Source organism: Oncorhynchus kisutch, linkage group LG23, assembly GCF_002021735.2.
Source record: "Oncorhynchus kisutch isolate 150728-3 linkage group LG23, Okis_V2, whole genome shotgun sequence".
NCBI classification, from domain to species: Eukaryota; Metazoa; Chordata; class Actinopteri; order Salmoniformes; family Salmonidae; genus Oncorhynchus; species Oncorhynchus kisutch.
In genome coordinates this window covers 25,687,263-25,708,413 of record NC_034196.2, presented here as the reverse complement: position 1 = coordinate 25,708,413, position 21,151 = coordinate 25,687,263, and the positions used below count along the sequence as shown (strand labels likewise).

Below are 21,151 nucleotides of genomic sequence, written 5' to 3'. Positions count from 1 at the left end.
AGAAAGAGAGAAGAAAGAGAAAGAGAATAAGACAAGTTGATTTCACAGTATGACTCAGGCAGAAGTCCGGTTTGTACAGAAAGCTACAGTTCATTCACAACAAATGCTGACTCAGTCACAAACACTCAGAGAATAATAGACTGACTACGTGTGGGGCAAAGCACAGGGCTGCATTGTGGATTGGCTCTGTTCAATCGGCACGATACTCTCACCTTCCGTAAACACTAGTGACGCACCGATATTACCTTTTTTGCCGATACTGATATCCAATATTTTCCTTGCAAAAAAAACGATACCGATAACCGATATTACATTTTTTTGCGGCCTTTAAGCATTCTAGTACAGTTAAATAGCTAACACACACACATGGACATAGCGGCTTAAGGCACTGCATCTCAGTGCAAGAGGCGTCACTACAGCCCTGGTTCGAATCCAGGCTGTATCGCATCCAGCTGTGATTGGGAGTCCCATAGTGCGGCGCACAATTGGTCCCGCATCGTCCGGGCCGTCATTGTAAATAAGAATTTGTTCTAAACTGACTTGCCTAGTTAAATAAAGGTTACACACACTACACTGACCAAAAAGTTTGCTTGGCATTTACATATGTCCCCATTACCAGTAAAACACAATCAAAACCTATTTCTTTCACTTACTTGCTGTGTTGTTTCGTTGTTCATTAGTTCAGTCGTTTCATTCTCAACCAGGATTTCTATGGAAGGCCGTCTGGGTCTTTGCGTGTCAAAAAACGTCAAATAACACTATTTAACGTGTCAAATAACACAACATAATCTGTTTCAGTAGCTATAGTTAGATAGCTAACTATATAGCTAGGTGTCATCATCTAAAATAACCCTAATTTATAAGACAGTTCTTATTTGATTAATGGTTGTCGGACCCATCTATGTGAAGCTAGCCACAATAAGGATTAGCCACAATAGTGGACTTTGCGGTTAGCCTTCAAAATAAAAGTATGGCATAATTCTACTATTTGTATTAATTTGCATCACTGTCAATGACATACTTTTATTTTGAAGGCAAACTGCAAATTCCACGATTGTGCCTAATCCTTATTGTGGCTAGCTTCACAACACATAACCCGGTCTGGTCGAGTGTCACTAGCCAAATGAAGGTAGCTGACTACTTATAACGTTAGCTTTGGGCAACAGGGTTAAGTAGCTGTCTAGCTATTTATTTTCATGAACTGAAGTTCAATTTCAATATGCAAATAACAAGTGGCAACCTTGCTAATACTTACTCACGAGGATTCCTAAATCATCAAACAATAATAATGAAAATAACTGCAGTTTCTACTTGTCATTGTTTTCAGGCTAGTTGTATTGGTGCTAGCTAGGTACCAAGCTAATGCTAGCAACCCCAGAAGTTGCGGTCAAACAAATAATGCTTTATTACCAACGCGGTACTGTAAACACATCGTTCGTGGCCAGTGTTTGCAGACTTTTTTGTACAGCTTTGACAATACTACTGTATCTTTTTTTGACATGCAAAGACCCAAACGGCGTTCCATATGTATGTATGTCGTGAAGCTATTAGCATCGACACTAATACTGTGCAACTTCGGTCTGAAAAATAGCGCACTTGGTAGTGTGTATCGGTGCTCAACCAGTCGGTGAAAGCCAACATCACCCACGACAGAGAACGGTTGATTGTCAAGGGCAATGAATTCCATTATCTTGGCTTTAATGGATTTCGCCTTTGAGTTGTCTCGCTGAAATTTTCTTACTCTTTCAAATGACTGCTTGACTTGTTGACTGTTCGATCCACACAGCAGACATTGTGGGCTAGGTTAGGAATGCTGCGTTGTACGAGTAGTGCAACATTTTATGTGGCATCATTACGTTATGTACCTACGTTATATAGGTATGCACGGTACCTTTGACATCGGTTTTTAACATCGGCGTTAAACTAGACATTGGAATCGGCCGATATTAGCTAAAAAATGCCAATATCGGTATCAGCCGATTCCAATATGTTCACCGATATACCGTGCATCCCTAGTAAACACTAGTCATCCCTTGGTTTATTTTTATTACCTTTATTTAACTAGGCAAGTCAGTTAAGAACAAATTCTTCTTTTCAATGACGGCCTTAACTGCCTGTTCAGGGGCAGAACGACAGATTTGTACCTTGTCAGCTCGAGGGTTTGAACTTGCAACCTTCCGGTTACTAGTCCAACGCTCTAACCATTAGGCTACCCTGCCACCCCAGGCTAACCACTAGGCTACCATTATGAACGTGTAGGTCTGTGTGCCCATCTGTGTGTGTGCGCATGTCTCTGCTTCTTACTTTGGGCAGCTCCTCAATCTGGTTGGCGTCCAGATAGAGCTCCTCCAGGGTCTTCTCGAAGCTGAAGATCTCCTTAGGCACTGCCTCCAGGCTGCAGTGGGAGTAGTCCAGTGACGTCACCGTCTCCTCCTCCCCCCGCAGGCAGCGGCATGGCACCAGCCGCACAAACAGGTTCCGCTTGCTCGACATCCTCAGGCACTGCAGAGCGAGAGAGGGGGAGGAGAGGAGAGTCAGTGTCAAGACAGGCCAGTAAACTACTGCTGCTTGCTGGGGCTAAAGCTACTATAGGTATCCTCCTAAGTGCGAGAGATAAGTGTCAAAGTTAAGTAATCAAATAGGAAGGGGAGTCAGACTGGGTGTTTTCTAAAAGGGAGGGAGACGTGGTCAGCAGCACAACATCAGGTTGGTTTGTGGGTAGGTCGTTGGTTAGAGAGAGTAGATAGGTCAACTTTATAAAAAAAAAAAAAAAACTTTAAGTTTGTTGTATGGTTCTGCTCACTTCAATAACAATCCAAGAGGTTTTACCACCAGTTACAAAGAGGATCTAAGGCAGTATACGTTATGATAGCTTGTTTACCACAGCCCTCTTGAATTGCTGGCATAAATTACATTGTTAGCAGTTACATAATCGTTTGTTCTCAGTGTCCATATTGACACGTAAGCAGGATCTGCAATGTATGCTCATTTAGGCTACAACTGTGTTGCATTGGCAGTGCCAGAACAAAGGGCCAGCTTTCATCAACACAATGCCCTCAGAGGATTGATTAGTGTGGAAACTCATTACAGATAAATGGGCCTCTTTAAAATCTCTTTAGATTTTACACGTGGGTCCAAAGCATCACTGGATAATGAAAGCAAGCTCTACAACAGTATCACATTACTTCCTATACAGCTACAGAACCACAGCACAGCACAGTAGGGCAGTGGCACTCATCGGCCCAGAGACAAGAGTCCTATTTGGACAAACAAAGCATACCTCATGGATTTGCCTCCCGACTCCCCATTATTTTAACTGAGGTATAAACGGTGACAATTAGCTGGCACGTACACTGTTGCTCATCAGTGCAGTGACAATGTATCTCCACTCAGTGGATGAGGACTTTAAGATACGCCTATCTAAGACAAAAACCTATGAAAAAGTCAGAGGCCTAGTACTGATCCCTGTAGCATCTCATTAAGATGTAAAAGCTGTCTGACAAAGCATTGATAAACAACAAACGTGTTCAGTGTTTCTCAAGCTTTTTTAATAGCAGGGAGTGGAGGGCTAGTGTCCTTCCTCCATGAAAGTCTGCTTTGGCCTATTGGCCTATCAAAACTAACACTTGAGAACGCACTAAATTGGTGTTAGCTAACCATCTGAGAGACCGCTCAGCATCTTCTCAGGGACGAGTGCTGGTCCGAGGACCTGAGGTTGAGAAACATCTAGATGGTGAAAGTCGACAGAGCATCAGCTCTTTGAGGCCAGAATATTACATCTAAATCTCAGCTTCCTATACAGTAATCCTCCACTAATGGCTGTATTACTGCAATCTCTGCTATTGTGAGAGCCTCTTGTTATAAAAAGGAGAGAGCAGTTCCCCTTGGAACGCATCCAATGAAACACCACTTTTAAGCAGGCATAGCAAGCAGCCCATTCAGCAGCTCAATAGCGCAGATGGCTATAGGCCTAATTGTGTTGTAGCAAAGGATGAACACCAACAGCATTGTGATGAGAGTCATCCTCCAGAGAATCCAGTTCCTTGACTATTGTCTTTTGTCATGGAACAACAAAGTCAGCCCAGGTATGAAAGGGCTGATATTGTGTATTGTACTAGTGATACTCGATTGCTCAACCTTGAGGGACAGAAAACCAGAGGAAACGAATGTGAGGATTGGAAAGAATGGCTTTTTTTTTTTCTTTCAAGGCACGCTCTTCACTTGCTTATTTTAGCCACATGATTCACAGTAGATATTATGGGTCTGATAAGTCTTTGGACAGAGTTGGCTATGGCTGAGGGCTTTATGGCTGTACAGTATTGCACTATGGAATGTGCTCTGGTTAATGGAGGCCTTGTTCACTGGAGTGTTTAGAGAATATGACTTTCTCCTCCTCCCCCTCATCTTCAGCTGTGAACCACATCGTAGCGCAGACTGTCTGATTCCCAGAGTCTGCGTGTGTGTGTGGTGATGTAGGGCTAGTGCATGGCCATCTCTAAGCTGTAGAGACATGGGTCTGTCAGCTCCCCGCCATGATCTCCTGGGTTAGAAACTGTATAAGGCTTCCACTGCCACCGCTCCTCACTGGATTATCTACAATCACACTAATGGCCACATAATTCAGGGAGAAAAGTGAGCAGAAAAGAGAGAGAAATAAAAAAAGGAGAGAAGGGTGGAGAATCGTAGCCAGTGAGTGACTGACTGACCGAGTGCAAATAGGATGCCAGTATGCAAGTTTAAGATAGAAAATAATAGAGTAGCCTCTAATAAGATGGAACAAGGATGCCTAAGTGAGTGAAAGTAGACCTGTCTCAAGAGGGCCTCTTCTTATCCGTCATAACACACACACTTGGCTGGGCCACTGATGTCTGTCAACACGGAGGGCTAAACAGAGTGAAGTTAGTGGCTTGGAGTAAAAGAGGTCGCAGCCTTACATAACACTCAGATAACAAATATTTCCGGGGTTTCCGAGGAACCCATGTACCAGTCGGTACTGCCCAGAGACTCATCACCATACTTCCTTCTACCCGCTCTCGCAACTGACTCTCGCTTCTCTCCCTCTCTCTGACCTACTGTTACTGAAAACTACCCGTATCATCATACCAAGAGATTTTTCCAGATAAACTGGCCTGTCAGGACCCAATTATTGGCAGACTGAGGATTATTTACTATTAACCTTTCAGCCATTAACAGCTGTAGTGTGCACACACATGCGCACTCACCTGAGTAATCAGGAATATAAGAGGGGAAGTGTGTGTGTGTTAGTGATGGGAGGAAATAATCTATACACTTACACGTAATTTGGCGATATACAGAGGCTTGCGGAAGTATTCACCCACTTGGTATTTTTCCTATTTTGTTGCCTTACAGCCTGGAATTAAAATTTTAGAAAATTGGGGGGGGTTGTATAATTTGATTTACACAACATGCATACCACTTTGAAGATGCAAAATATGTGTCATGGTAAAACAAACAAGAAATAAGAAAAAGAAAACTTGAGTGTGCATAACTTTCACCTCCCCAAAGTCAATACTTTTGTAGAGCCACGTTTTGCAGCAATTACAGCTGCAAAGTCTCTTGGGATATGTCTCCATAAGGTTGGCACATCTAGCTACTGGGATTTTTTACCATTCTTCAAGGCAAACTGCTCCAGCTCCTTCACATTGGATGGGTTACACTGGTGTACAGCAGTCTTTAAGTCATACCACAGATTCTCAATTGGATTGAGGTCTGGGATTTAACTAGGCCATTCCAATACATTTAAATGCTTCCCCTTAAACCACTCGAGTGTTGCTTTAGCAGTATGCTTAGGGTCATTGTCCTGCTGGAAGGTGAACTTCCGTCCCAGTCTCAAATCTCTGGAAGACTGAAACAGGTTTCCCTCAAGAATTTCCCTGTATTTATTGCCATCCATCATTCCTACAATTCTGACCAATTTCCCTGTCCTTGCCGATGAAAATAATCCCCGTGGCATGATTCTGCCACCACCATGCTTCACTGTGTGGATGGTATTCTCGGGGTGATGAGAGGTGTTGGGTATGCGCCAGACATTGTGTTTTCCTTGATGGCCAAAATGCTCAATTTTGGTCTCATCTGACTAGACTACCTTCTTCCATATGTTTGGGGAGTCTCCCACATGCCTTTGGCGAACACCAAACGTGTTTGCTTATTATTTTATTCATACAATGGCATTTTTCTGGCCACTCTTCCGTAAAGCCCAGCTCTGTGCCGTGTATGGCTTAAAGTGGTCCTATGGACAGATACTCCAATCTCTGCTTTGGAGCTTTGCAGATCCTTCAGGGTTATATTTGGTCTCTTTGTTGCCTCTCTGATTAATGCCCTCCTTGACTGGGCAGTGAGTTTTGGTGGGCAGACCTCTCAGGCAGGTTTGTTGTGGTGCCATATTCTTTCAATTTTTTAACAATGGATTTAATGGTGCTCTGTGGGATGTTCAAAGTTTCTGATACTTTTTTAAAACCCAACCCTGATCTGTACTTCTCCACAACTTTATCCGTGACCTGTTTGGAGAGCTCCTTGGTCTTCATGGTGCCGCTTGCTTGGTGGTGCCCCTTGCTTAGTGGTGTTGCAGACCCTGGGGCTGACTCAGTTACACCAGCTCTGTCAGGAGGAATGGGCCAAACTTCACCCAACGTATTGTGGGAAGCTTGTGGAAGGCTACCTTAAATGTTTGGCCCAAGTTAAACAATTTAAAGGCTTCCAAATACTAATTGAGTGTATGTAAACTTCTGATCCACTGGGAATGTGATGAAAGAAATAAAAGCTGAAATAAACCATTTCTCTCTACTTATTATTCTGACATTTCACATTGTTAAAATAAAAGTGGTGATCCTAACTGACCTAAAACAGGGAATATTTACTTGGATTAAATGTCAGGAATTGTGAAAAACGGAGTTTAACTGTATTTGGCTACGGTGTATGTAAACTTCTGACTTCAATAGTATATCCATCGCCTCTGGTGAGCCATCTGGGACACCGAACCCCATTTTAGGGTCCTGTTGACTCAGGAGTGCTAGCCTGCGATGGAGGCTCTTCACAGTGAAGAGGGCACAGTGTGGACAGGAGCCAGGGGAGGCTAAGGCTCCCTTGGCATATTGCAGCCCATGGCAAGCGGAGCACACCGAGTGGGTGTCTTTGGCCGATATCTTGTTTCCACAGGCGCCGATTCGTGCCGGGACCTTCTCCTCATTTGGGATGGGGGATGTTTCTGTTGCAATTGCTTGGATACTATGTTTTTAGCTGTCAGAATATAACTAGCGTGGTAGGCTAGTACGATAGCTAGCGATTAGTGGGTTATCTGGCACTCAGTGTGATGGCCGGATATCGTTTCCGAAACAACAGAGAGTTGTGTAGCTAGTAAAAAACTTTTCTTGTTGAAGTAAAACCACAAAAGCTAGTAGCTTGCTAATAACTAGTCACTGTTTGGGTAAAGCTAACTTGGTTGTGAACGAGATAGCCATGTCACAGCTGTACTCGTTCCTCCCTCTAATAATTTTCCACCGCACAGTCCAGAGAATAGCGCCCGGCGAGCGAGTTGTAAGCTCATGTCTGTGGACAGTTTAGCTAGTTCTAGAAAATGCAATCGTGTCGAGGTTAAGCTTTCTGATGAAAAGTGAGAAGAGGTGTTTGAACGATTCAGAGATACTGCGCTGGACCTATTATAAGGTAGGACGACACCCTTCCCCGACGCACACGTCTCAAACAATCAAAGCCGGTGTAGTGTAATAAAGGCTCCTGATGAATACGCTGGGGGCGTACACCATAAGTGAAATACCGGAACGAATACTTGAGAGAGAATTCTCTTGGAAAGTAGTACGGTCGGCATTTGTTTGTGAGATATTCTAGGTCGGGTGAACTAAAGGACTTGAGTTCCTGTATGTTATCACAATCACACCATGAGTAGTTAAATAATAAAACATACAGCCTCGCTCTTCTTCCCGGAGAGATATTTATTCCTGTCCGTGCGATGAACTGAGAATCCAACTGGCTATACAGACTCAGACAGTATATTTCCGAGAGAGCCATGTTTCTGTGAAACAGAGTATGTTACAACCCTTGATGTCTCTCTGGAAGGAAATACTCGCCCTGAGCTCGTCAACTTTAGTATCCAGAGACTGAACATTAGCGAGTAATATACTCGAATGCGGTGGGTGGTGTGTGCGACTCCTGAGTCAGACTAGAAGTCCACTGCGAATTCCTCTTCTCTGCCGCCAATGTTTTGGATCAGCCTCTGGAATCAGTTCAATTGTCCTGGGGGGTATGAACAAAGGATCCAATTCAGGAAAGTTGTATTCCTGGTGAGTTACCGCCGCTCTGATATCCAAAAGTTCTTTCCGGCAGTATGTAATAACAAAAAATCAATTCTGGGCTAATAATGTAAAACAATGTTATATTGCCTAGGAACTAGAAGCACGGCTGCCCTATCTGTCGGCGCCATCTTGTATACCTCATAATAAGCTGTAGACCATGATCTACTATTTACCAATTTAGTTTTCATCTATATTTTTCATAGAGAAACAAGAAAATGCTCATACAAAGGAGGCGCTCCTAGTTGCCGGTGATTTTAATGCAGGGAAACTGAAGTCCGTCTTACCTCATTTCTACCAGCATGTCACCAGGGCAACTAGAGGCGGAAAAAAAACTCTAGACCGCCTTTACTCCACACACAAAGCTCACCCTCCATTTGGCAAATCTGACCATTAATCTATCCTCCCGATTCCTGTTTACAAGCAGAAACTCAAACAGGAAGTACCAGTGCCGTGCTCAATACGGAAGTGGTCCGATGAAGCTGATGCTAAGCTGCAGGACAGTTTTTTTATAGCACAGACTGGAATATGTTCCGGGATTCCTCCGATGGCATTGTGAAGTCACCAGCTTCATTAATAAGTGCATCGACGGCATTGTCCCCACAGTGATTGTACGTACATATCCTAACCAAAAGCCATGGATTACAGGCAACATCCACGCTAAGCACAACAACACCTCTTCCCCCCCAGGAAGCTGAAAACATTTGGCATGGGCCCACAGATCCTCAAAAAAGTTATACAGCTGCACCATGGAAAGCATCTTGACTGGCTGCATCACCGCTTGTTATAGCAACTGCTTGGCATCCAGCCGCAAGGCACTACAAAGGGTAGTGCGTACGGCCCAGTACATCACTGGAGCCGAACTCCTTGTCATCCAGGACCTCTATACCAGGTGGTATCAGAGGAAGGCCCTAAAAATTGTCAAAGACTCCAGCCACCAAATTCATAGACAATCTCTGCTGCCGCACGGCAAGCGATACCGATGCACCATGTCTGGAACCAGCAGGACCCTGTACAGCATCTACCCCCAAGCCATAAAACTGCTAAATAGTTCAATCGTTAACGAAATAGCTACCTGGACTATCTGCATTGACCCTTTTACTCATCCCATATGCTGCTGCTACTGTTTATTATCTGTCACTTTATTCCTAGTTATATGTACATATCTACCTCAATTACCTCATACCCCTGCACATTGACTCAGTATCAAAGTTAATGCAACTCACTGTATATTTATTATTACATGTTTTACTTTTCTATATTCTTTCCCTCTGCATTGTTGGGAAGGTCCCCTAAGTAAACATTTCACTGTTAGTCCACATCTTCTGTTTATGAAGCATGTGACAAATGCAATTTTATCTAGTGCTCCGTCTGTCCCCTCTCCCCAGACCCTTATTTGAGAGTCATCTCAAGTAGTGTGTGTGTGTGGAGCGGAAGTGTGAGGTCTTATGTGACTGTATAGTATTATTTATAGCAGGCAGTAGTACTCATCTGATTAATATGCTGGAATGTGATTAGCCTATAAATCTTACAGTCTTATGAAAGGAGCTTTTTTATCCTGATACTGTAGGCTGCTGCAGTAATGCTGCCTGCCTGCTGGGTCAATGTTCGAAACTCGGCACCCAGAGAATTAGGCCCAAAGAAAAGGGAGAGAAAAAGGAACAAAGGGAGGGAAAAAAGGGAGTAGAGAAAAGCTGCAGAAGGAGGAGGGCTGCTGGATAATAATGGAGTCATCTCCATCTGGCACAGAAGAAGAGAGGAGAGAAAAGGCTACTTCTTCCGTGTGAAGGAACAGCAGTGTGCCATTGGCTAGAAGGCCTGGCTGCCCTGTGGATTAATGGTTTGACTGCAGACAATGCAGTCTTCTTGACACTTGTTCACAGACACTAAAGTACATTTTCATTGAAATGTCTGTCATGCCAAACAATTCTTTAGAAGATGGCTAAAGTAGAAACAGACTAGCAGCTATAGTAAAGCAAAGCTGAATGAAATCAAAATGAGGCTAATGTTAGGTGACATTAGATCTGGCCTACTTGTTCAGGTTGTGTTCTCGTCATCTAGACAAAGGGTTTTTGATTAACTTGAGGAAGGCATGTGTCAAGACAGTCACGCGATGTCATGGGGTGAGAAGGTTGAGGTGGCTCTTGTGTGAAGAGCTATGGAAAACAAGTGTGTGTTTTCAGGTGTGTTCCCTCTATGCTACTAATGATGGAGGTGTGTGTTTTTCACTGTACCCTGATGTGTGTTACCTTTGCACCGGAATTCACCGACAGTGGGCACAGCGGGAGAGGTGCAGTCAGCTCCTAAATAATTCAAGGGAGGATACTCGGTTGGAGGCCCACACACCAATGTACACACATGGATATAACCGAAGCTAGTTTGAGCTTTGGGGGTACAAGCCAGATTGAAAGGCTTCAGGTTAATATTGCATTATGATGGCTGAGGCAAGTTCTGTCCATTGCATCATACAGCGCTTTGAGCACTGGAATCAAATCCGTTTTGGTGGGCATCCGCAGCCTAGAAAAAAGACTGACAGGCTGTTAGTCAACAAGCAGGGTTCATGCAGTGTTGACATTGAATAATTTTTTGGGACAGTGTATACCATAAGTATCCTGTACATATGAATAATAACACCTGGTATGGATACCACCACAAACACACACAGTACACATGCACCTCCAGCTCTTCTTCAGCTTACCACTCTGGCTAAGAACACAACCTCACTCAAGTCTCCACCGAGGCACTTGAAGACGTGGGAATCCACTAGAAAGGTTCCAGAGTAGAGAAAATGGAAATTAATTTAAATGAAAACGTGGAAAGATGACACTGTTGTAAGTATTTGTGGCAGGGCATGGGCTTAGCGGAACCGGCTCTTCCAGTTTCTAGCCCCTTCAGGTTTTGGTTCTCACCAGTGTCCTCGATTCTCTGCGGTCTTACGTGACCAGGGGAAAACCATGATTGTTTTCCTTTGAATTGTTGGTAAAATGAGGCTAAGTAATCTGATCTGGTTGACAAACACAAAGTGCATTCGCTTTACAACATCTTCCTCTACCTCTACCTTCCACATACACTAACCTGCCCACACCAGGCTGGATAGGATACTAGAATATATTTAAATTTTTCCACAACTTGCTAAGAAAAGACAAACTAGCTGTTTGCAGACAGTAAGATAGAGGTATTCACGAGAGGTTGACCGATTATGATTTTTCAATACCGATACAGATACCGATTATTGGAGGATCAAAAAAAGCCGATACCGATTAATCGGACGATTTTTTTAGAAATGTATTTGTAATAATGACAACAATACTGAATGAACACTTATTTTAACTTAATATAATATATAAATAAAATCAATTTAGCCTCAAGTAAATATTGAAACATGTTCAATTTGGTTTAAATAATGCAAAAACAAAGTGTTGGAGAAGAAAGTAAAAGTGCGATATGTGCTAACGTTTCAGTTCCTTGCTCAGAACATGAGACCATATGAAAGCTGGTGGTTCCTTTTAACATGAGTCTTCAATATTCCCAGGAACACAACGACAACAGCCACCCTCGAAACAGCGTTACCCATGCAGAGCAAGGGAAACAACCCCTGCAAGGCTCAGAGCGAGTGACGTTTGAAACACTATTAGCGCGCGCTAACTAGCTAGCCATTTCACTTCGGTTACACCAGCCTCATCTCGGGAGTTGATAGGCTTGAAGTCATAAACAGCGTAATGCTTGACGCACAACGAAGAGCTGCTGGCAAAACACACGAAAGTGCTGTTTGAATGAATGTTTACGCACCTGCTTCTACCTACCTACCACCACTCAGTCAGATACTTAGATAATTGTATGCTCAGTCAGATTATATGCAATGCAGGACACGCTAGATAATATCTAGTAATATCATCAACCATGTGTAGTTAACTAGTGATTATGATTGATTGTTTTTTTATAAGATACGTTTAATGCTAGCTAGCAACTTACCTTGGCTTACTGCATTCACGTAACAGGCAGTCTCCTTGTGGAGTGCAACGAGAGAGAGGCAGGTCGTTATTGCATTGGACAAGTTAACTGTAAGGTTGCAAGATTAGATCCCCCGAGCTGACAAGGTGAAAATATGTCGTTCTGCCCCTGAACGAGGCAGTTAACCTACAAATCAGTTCACATTACAAATTAGTAATATTTTAGACACAAAACATATTTTTCATTACCGTAGAATTTCTTTAAGTTCCTGGACAAAGCAGTGTTTTTTATAAATCTTTTTCGACCCATAATGTATTACTAAGAACAAAGAAGATCAAAGATGGCTACAAGGTAAGCTAGTCTTTTCTCTTTTATTATGTTTAAATGTGACAATTTTCCTCATACACCACATTTACCCATTTTAGATTATCATTACTATAACTGTGTAATACTTGATATTTGAGCATAGACAGATTAAACTTTTTATAGAATATTACATTAGAAAGAGCACCAATTTATTGTGTATTTTTTGTTTGCCGAGTAGTAATGGTTCATGCCATTGTAATCTAAATTTGCTAAGAGTTTGTCATTACTGTAATGACCAATTCTCATTACCATGCCATCTGTTATGGTAATTAGAAGTTCAGCTACAGTAATGATAAAAACTGTTTGATGCACGTACAATGTAATTCCATCACACTATATGCGCAACAGATACACAGCTAACCAAACAGTGTTAGGTGCAGGCACACTTGAATTAAAGGGTAACTATCGTTTTTTATGGTCTCCTACATGGTTTGAGCATTGTTAGCATGTCCAATTTAGCTAGAAAAGTGTGATTGAGAGCGAAAAACTGGAGAGAAAAAAAATCTGAAAAACAACCTTCCTTCCATGACCACTGCTAAAAACAATTATAGGGGAAACACTGAGTCAACATGTAGAATTTAAAGGCACATTACACTTAAAAATGTAAAGTTTGTCTGATGTTTTCAGAATTCAAAAGTGGTCTTCTGTCAACAAATGTTAGACCATCTTTTGTAGATCCAACTCAGGTGTATGCAAACAATCCAATGAATGGAAAAGATGAGCACCAAATCATTTCCAGATTTGTGGCGCTCATCTTTTCCACTAAAGACTTTACTATCTAATATAACATCAAGAAGTTAACTGTCTAGGTCAAAGGATATTGAGTCTATTGTTGTAAAGATGGGGAGAAGCTCTGCTTTTATAACATAACATGCAACCAAACAAGTCCTGAAAGCTCTGGTTTTGTTGCATCTTGACTATTGGCCAGTTGTATGGTCAGGTGCAGCAGAAAAGGAACTAGAAAAGCTGCAGCTGGACCAGAACAGAGTAGGATGTCTGGCCCTGAAATGTACACAGAAGGCCAATGGCAATAATATTGACTCTCCTGTTTCAGAGAGACTCTCCTGGTTCAGATTGGAGGAGAGATTGACTGAATCACTGCTGGTCTTTGTAAAAAGTATTGAAAGTACAGAGTTGCCAGTTAACACACAGCTCAAAACCTATACATACCCTACAAGACACGCAATCAGGGTATGACTAGGTGATATTGAATTAATTTGAATTCATGTTTTTGCGCGATATTTCAAATGCCTGTATTGCAAGAATCAAGGTTTTGTTATTTTTCGTTTTTATGAGCGCTTATGTCCGCTTGTTCTCATGTTGTATTTGTGGTCTCGTCTCCTTCGCTCCTCTGTGTGCACCTTCCCATGGGAGTTAATGGGAGTTAGGGCGGGAAGGCAGGTGACAAGCTTAGGTCCAAAATAAGCCCATAGAAACACATTGGTATTATTTTGGAAAGATTTTAACAAGAGTGAAACCTCTCGCTTCCTCTATGGTTTACACATACACCAAGCCCCTCTCCATGCCTCTCTTACGCCAACAACGTTGAGAGATCACATCTTCCTTTCTGACAAGTGATTTCAACTCGCTATTAGCATTTGAGGTTTGGTCGAACAGAATCGGTCATAATGACACCAAAACACATTGAGACATTATTTCACTGTAATAGAGGAGAAGTTAACCTTTCTGACGATACCCTTATGTCTCAACTGCTCAAAGTATGTGCAGAGCAGACATCACTAAAACAGGAGTATCAATGAACATTGATTCTGGAAAATGTATGTTCAGTTTGTCACACAGAGCATTGGGGTACCACGTTCCGCCAGCAGCATTTAAGCCAAAGACTGTTACGCTTCGAACAAAATAGTATGCAGCATCATCTTGATATGTAGTCAAACATTCACTTTCTGCTACCATTTCTGTCAAGCAGTCTACGCACACAGTTTGAAGCATACATTCGATAAATCTAACGTATGCACCACACCGAACGCACTGCAACTGCCTCTGCAATGCAATGCTGCAAGGCAAACGCAGTGTTTAATTGGAAATGAATGTAATTCTGGTGTACCAAAATACAATGACGCTGTCGATGTGATCGAAGTGTTATACTAGCTGTCTAGTCTGTGTTTTGTAAATGTGCAATAAGCAAGAACCCGATGATCACTGACAGAGCTCCAGAGTTCCTATGTGGAGATGGGAGAACCTTCCAGGAGGACAACCATCAATCAGGCCTTTATGGTAGAGAGGTCGGACGGAAGCCACTCCTCAGTAAAAGGCACATGACAACCCGCTTAGAGTTTGCCAAAAGGCACCTAAAAGACTCTAACCATGAGAAACAAGATTCTCTGCTCTCATGAAACCAAGATTGAACTCTCTGGAAGGAATGCCAAGTGTCACGTCTGGAGGAAACCTGGCTCCATCCCTACAGTGAAGCATGGTGGCTGCCTCATGCTGTGGGGATGTTTTTCAGCAGCAGATGAACAGAGCACAGTACAGAGAGATACTTGATGAAAACCTGTTCTGGAGCGCTCAGAACCTGACTGGGGCAAAGGTTCACCTCTGTAAAGGACAACGACCCTAAGCACACAGCCAAGACAAAGCAGGAGTGGCGTAGGGACAAGTCTCTGAATGTCCTTGACTGGCCCAGCCAGAGCCCGAACTTGAACCCGATCAAACATCTCGGGAGAGAGCTGAAAATATCTGTGCAGCAACACTCACCATTCAACCTGACAAAGCTTGAGAGGATCTGCAGAAAAGAATGGGAGAAACTCCCCAAATACAGGTGTGCCAAGCTTGTAGCGTCATACCCACGAAGACTCAAGGCTGTAATCGTTGCCAAAGGTGCATCAACAAAGCACTGAGTAAATGATCTGAATACTTATGTAAATGTGATCCATTTATACCAACAGCGTATTGACCAAACAATTGACTAGTAGACTAATTGGGGTCAGCCCTACTTTGAATGTTCAAGCTATCAATTTTCCCATTAGCAATCACCCCTATTGGCAAACATTTAATTTCTCTAGTAGGGCCCTATAGGTTATTTATCGTGATGAACAAAATCAGCAAAATTTTCATGATAAGTGGTCGGTGTCGATAATTTTCAGTTTATCGTCCCAACTCTACAGTAGCACAATGTTTGTTTCAAGGTAAGCTAACCACCAGAGCACTGGCCAGTCACACTAAATTATCTCCAAAGGCCAAAGACACAGACAGAAAGATGAGATGAGAAGAGGGAGCACATCAAATCACACTGAATCTCAACCACAGATCTAAATGCCAATGGGGTGTCTATCGCACAGATAGCCTACTCCCTCTGCGCAACACACACTGAGTGCTTCATCTGTTAAAGCAATGCAATAAGAAATGCAGCTTTTGAAAGAGCATTAGCCTACGTAAAAAAAAAAATCATGCACTTGACAAACAAGAAAATACAAAATCATGAGGCGGCCACAAATGTTCTGTCTTTCTTCTTCTGAGAGTGCAAATGTTTATCCTAGTTGGCAGTCATACAGATTATTCATCATGACGACTGCACAACATCTAGCCTAAAGGTTGAGCAGAGCCACCTTCGTGTTTGACACTGTGACCACTTCCTATCTGAGATTACCAGACAGTGACGAGAGTGTGAGTTCCGCAGGGCAACAATAAGCATGCAGCAGGGGTCCTCAACTATAGATTTCACTTTGGTTCTCAATATGTTCCCATAATACCAGTAACATAAATGTCAGTTTTCAAAGAAAACAGGTACTAGGGATGGGTACGCAGAAAAAATTCAGAGTTTGAGTACTCGTATTATTTTGAGTACTCGTATGTTAGCGTGAAAGGGGTCTGAAGGCAATTTTTTTTGGGGGGGTGCTACTTTTGATTCAATTACTAGTTTTTATGATACACAACTGAAAAAAAAACTTTACATTTTCACTGCACTTGACATACTCCAAACAATAAAACACATCTTACAGTATGACATTTTGTCAGTGCTTATAAATTAAACCTGCTAACTAGTAGCGTTGCACGGTATACCAAAACTTTGGTACATTTTTGATACTAGAACCTTAAAACAGTTCGGTACTAGAATTTGATACTTCTGTCAAAATGTGTCTCACGGATCAAGCCTGCCTATCAGCGCAGCCGACCCCTTATTATAGCGCACCCGACCCCTTATTATAGCGCACCCTGCCTGCTACACTTACTGCTATCCTGCACTGTGAGTCTGGGCTGCACCCTGCCTGCTCCACTTACTGCTATCCTGCACTGTGAGTCTGGGCTGCACCCTGCCTGCTCCACTTACTGCTATCCTGCACTGGGAGTCTGGGATGCACCCTGCCTGCTCCACTTACTGCTATCCTGCACTGGGAGTCTGGGCTGCACCCTGCCTGCTCCACTTACTGCTATCCTGCACTGGGAGTCTGGGCTGCACCCTGCCTGCTCCACTTACTGCTATCCTGCACTGGGAGTCTGGGCTGCACCCTGCCTGCTCCACTTACTGCTATCCTGCACTGAGAGTCTGGGCTGCACCCTGCCTGCTCCACTTACTGCTATCCTGCACTGGGAGTCTGGGCTGCACCCTGCCTGCTCCACTTACTCACTGCTATCCTGCACTGGGAGTCTGACATCATCTTACTCCCCACTCATGCTACACAGAAGTTAACACACTTGAATAATGCGATATGGCATACAGGCTAGAAAACTTTACAATGCAAGAAGATACTGGTAGCTTCCAGATGTGTAGGCTAACTTTCCTTGCTAGCTGACAGCTAAAGCTAACATCAATTCACTACCCTGGTACTTTGTTTGTGATAATATTTAAACCACAATGCAAAATATGCTGATTTCAAAGCTGATTGCCACCAAAACCTTCATTCATTCACCTATTCGGTCTCTCTCACATCACTCCCTGAATTAAGTCATTACCCGTTAAAGCGACAGTGCACATTTTTATAAAAATAGCTACTTCTATGCAAATGTTGATGAGTACAATAAAATAAGTCCTAAATGGATGGGAAACATGCACACACTCCTATTGAATATGAATTCACCTTTATTGCGGTTAGGGCTAGGCTACATCAGTTTATCACTAGAGATTTACCATTTATTTAAATGATTACCATTATGTTGTTATGTAGTTAGATTGGTAAAAACAAAGTCAAATTGACTGTACAATTGTATAATTGATTCATTAATGCATACATGGTTGTCTCTGAATGTTTTTTGAAGTAAATAAAATATAATTGTATTGAAGTCAAAAGATGCCCAACGATTGAAAAGAGCAGAAGCTGAGATTATCTGTCTGGATCAAGTGCCGTTCTGTGACTAATATGCTCTTTTTTGTTTGTTGTGGTATCGTTTTGGTATTGAGTATCGGGATGGAATAGAGTACTGTGATACTAAACATGGTATCGAAGTCAAAATTCTGGTATCTGACAAGATGAACTATTTACATTTGTAAATTCTGAGTACTTGTATTAGATTATAGGTAAATCGAATATAAACCTTGTACCGAGTACTGAAGAACTCACACCCATTCCTAGTGTGTACAGTCAAGTCCAACATTTAGGTCTAAGGGCAAACTCCATTTAAATGCATTGCAGTTCAATACAGCATTAAAATAAAAAATGTTGACATAACCTACTTGCTCCAAATATCTGCAATGTCATACACATACAATATCCATCATGACAATCTGAAGACATTGCATACTGTATGTTCTGAATTGACTGTACCAATTACTAATAGCAGAAAAGGATCCAGGTTGGAATAAATGTATAAAGCCTTATTACGGCAAGTGAAAGGAGCATGAATGCATGAATGATTCCATCTGCTTCCTATTCTATACGCTGTGTGTAGAGACAACCTTTGCAGTCAGAGCAGCATATGCTCATTAACAGGGCTACACCAGCATTCAGCACAAGGTATTTGACCCCTTTGCTCCCACAGTGCTGTGCTGCCATATCAATTGAGAGCTGCCTTATTTAGCCCCCCCCCCACACACACACTTTTCTCTCTCTCTCTCACCTTCTTCCCTCAGTCATTGAGACCCATGCCTGGGCAGAGAAAGAGAGCAGAACAGCGTGGTGCTGTGCTGTCCATAAATAGCAGCTGGTTTAAAAGCCCTCCTTCTGCCGGGAAGTCCTTAATTAAATATGCGATTTAGTTCGACGCCAAGCAGCGAGCAGGCGTATATACAGAAACAGCCGCCTATGGGCTCACCTCGCCCCTGCTGCACAAACAGAGACCTATAAACAATAACTTGCTTTCAACAGCAATGTCATCACAACAAAAGGGGCTTTCGGGAAACTAGTACTGGAGTCCATTTTGGGGGTAAATGATGAATCATTGCGTCAGTTTGCGATCTGTGAACGAGAAACACTTTCACCAGCAGCCATAGAGGCAGACAGTATGTCAACATGAGACAGAATGGACAACCACAACACACTGGCAATGGCTTTAATGCCAAAAAAACATCCTGGCTATGGCTCATTTTGTATGAAAAATATATAGGCTATAGACAGTTACAGTATTTTATGTGCAGACATCCAACACTGGCCTATGGATACCTGGAGTCCCATGCAGGTAGATTAGAGTCACGAAGCAAGCAGACACCAATGACCCTGAAGTGTACAAACAAGCAAGGGTCAAGAGAGGACCTAACTTCCCGACATCCTCCCATCTCAGATGTTACGGCTGGCCTGATCTCTGCTACACATGATATGACAATCTCAGGCCTCGCATGGCTGGCTGGCTTGTTTTGAATTACAAAGACACAGGGAGGAGGGCAGACTGCAGTCAGTGGATGAGTGCACATAGTCTCTGGGATATGAGTGTGAGTGCTCAAGAGCACAGTGTGGAATACAACCAGGCAGTGACAACCTAATCATCTGGGTAGCAGTATGATGTGAATGCGATCTGAGTGACCAGCAGCGTGGGAGAGAGAGGCCCACCTTGCCTGGCGCTCATACTGATTACCTGTGGGTGAGTGAGTGAGTGAGTGAGTGAGTGAGTGAGTGAGTGAGTGAGTGAGTGAGTGAGTGAGTGAGTGTAGCTCTGTGACTGAACAAGCAAGCTGGAGAGAATTGATTGGAAGGTATGCAAACCAGACAAATGAGTAAATTCCCTACCAATCAAAACCTCCTAAAACCCTGCACTGTAGCTCCACGTTTTTAGAGCGGAGGCTGAGGAGAGACTCTACTACCCCGGGATGGATCTAACTGTGAAAGCAGCTCTAAAAAAAATATTTCTCTCCCGGCAATGCTTCCTCTGTGATGTTTCCTTAGAAGTGACTGAAAGCAAGATGCAGTTCAGAAGTGTGTGTGTGTATATGTGTTTGGGAGTGAGAGAGAGGAGGAGCGAGAGAGAGAGAGAGAGATGCAGTTCCCCCAGTCTCCGTAACCAGGTCAGACACATTCAGGTCAGGCTAACGTTTACAGGCACGTACACACACACACGACTTCTCACAATCCTGCTGAGTATGAGACCAGAAAACAGCTTATATTTCCCCCAGTGCCTAGTTCGAAATCACAGGCTACTTTTCTAACGGTTTATGTAGCAACGACAAAGTCATCATTCTGACTGATCATCAACAACATAAAGATTTACAGTCTCCAAAACAACCTTGCATCAGTTGGAGCAACACTATTAATATTTCATGACAAATTGAATGAACCGCTCAGTATGTGTCACACCAGAATACGGTACCCACCAAACACACAACTCTCCTCCCACCCAAGAAAGCAAAGGTAACTGAACTAAATTACTATTGCCCCGTTGCACTCAATTCTTTCATCATGAAGTGCTTTGAGAAGCTAGTTAAGGATCACCCGAGACGCACTTCAATTTGCATAACGCCCCAATAGATTCACAGACAATGCACTACACACTGCCCTATCTCACCTGGACAAGTGGAATAACTATGTAAGAATGCTGTTCATTGACTATAGCTCAGCCTTCAACACCATAGTACCCTCCAAGCTCATCATTAAGCTCGGGGCCCTGGGTCTGAACGCCGCCCTGTGCAACTGGATCCTGGACTTCCTGACGGGCCATACAAGGGTGCGTGCTCAGCTCCCTCCTATACTCCCATGACTGTGTGGCCACACACACCTCCAACTCAATCATCAAGTTTGCAGATGACACAACCAGAGTAGGCCTGATTACCAACAATGACGAGACAGCCTACAGGAAGGAGGTGAGGGCCCTGGCGGAGGGGTGCCAGGAAAAGAACCTCTCCCTTAACTTAAACAAAACAAAGGAACTGATCGTGGACTTCAGGAAAAAGCAGAGGGAGCACGCCCCTATCCACATTGACAGACCGCAGTGGAGAAGGTGGAAAATTCCTTGGCGAACACATCACTGATGATCTGAAATGGAGCACCCACACAGACAGTCTGGTGAAGGTGCCGCAATTTGGCTTGGCCCCTAAGACACTCACAAACTTTTACAGATGCACAATTGAGAGCATCCTGTCGGGCTGTATCACCGCCTAGTACGGCAACTGCATCGCACGCAACCAA

General features: G+C 43.1%; 1 protein-coding gene across 4 annotated transcripts in view; it reads right to left on the bottom strand.

Annotated features, from left to right (window-relative positions):
• Window positions 1-21,151, bottom strand: part of LOC109868544 (erbin) — a 115,728-nt gene that overhangs the window by 59,866 nt on the left and 34,711 nt on the right. For all 4 annotated transcript variants that reach the window (XM_031802304.1, XM_031802306.1, XM_031802303.1 and 1 more), the window contains exon 3: window positions 2,305-2,502. In XM_031802304.1, the coding sequence (XP_031658164.1) occupies window positions 2,305-2,493 (189 nt within the window). In that variant the 5' untranslated portion in view covers window positions 2,494-2,502. The remainder of the gene's footprint in view (window positions 1-2,304; window positions 2,503-21,151) is intronic.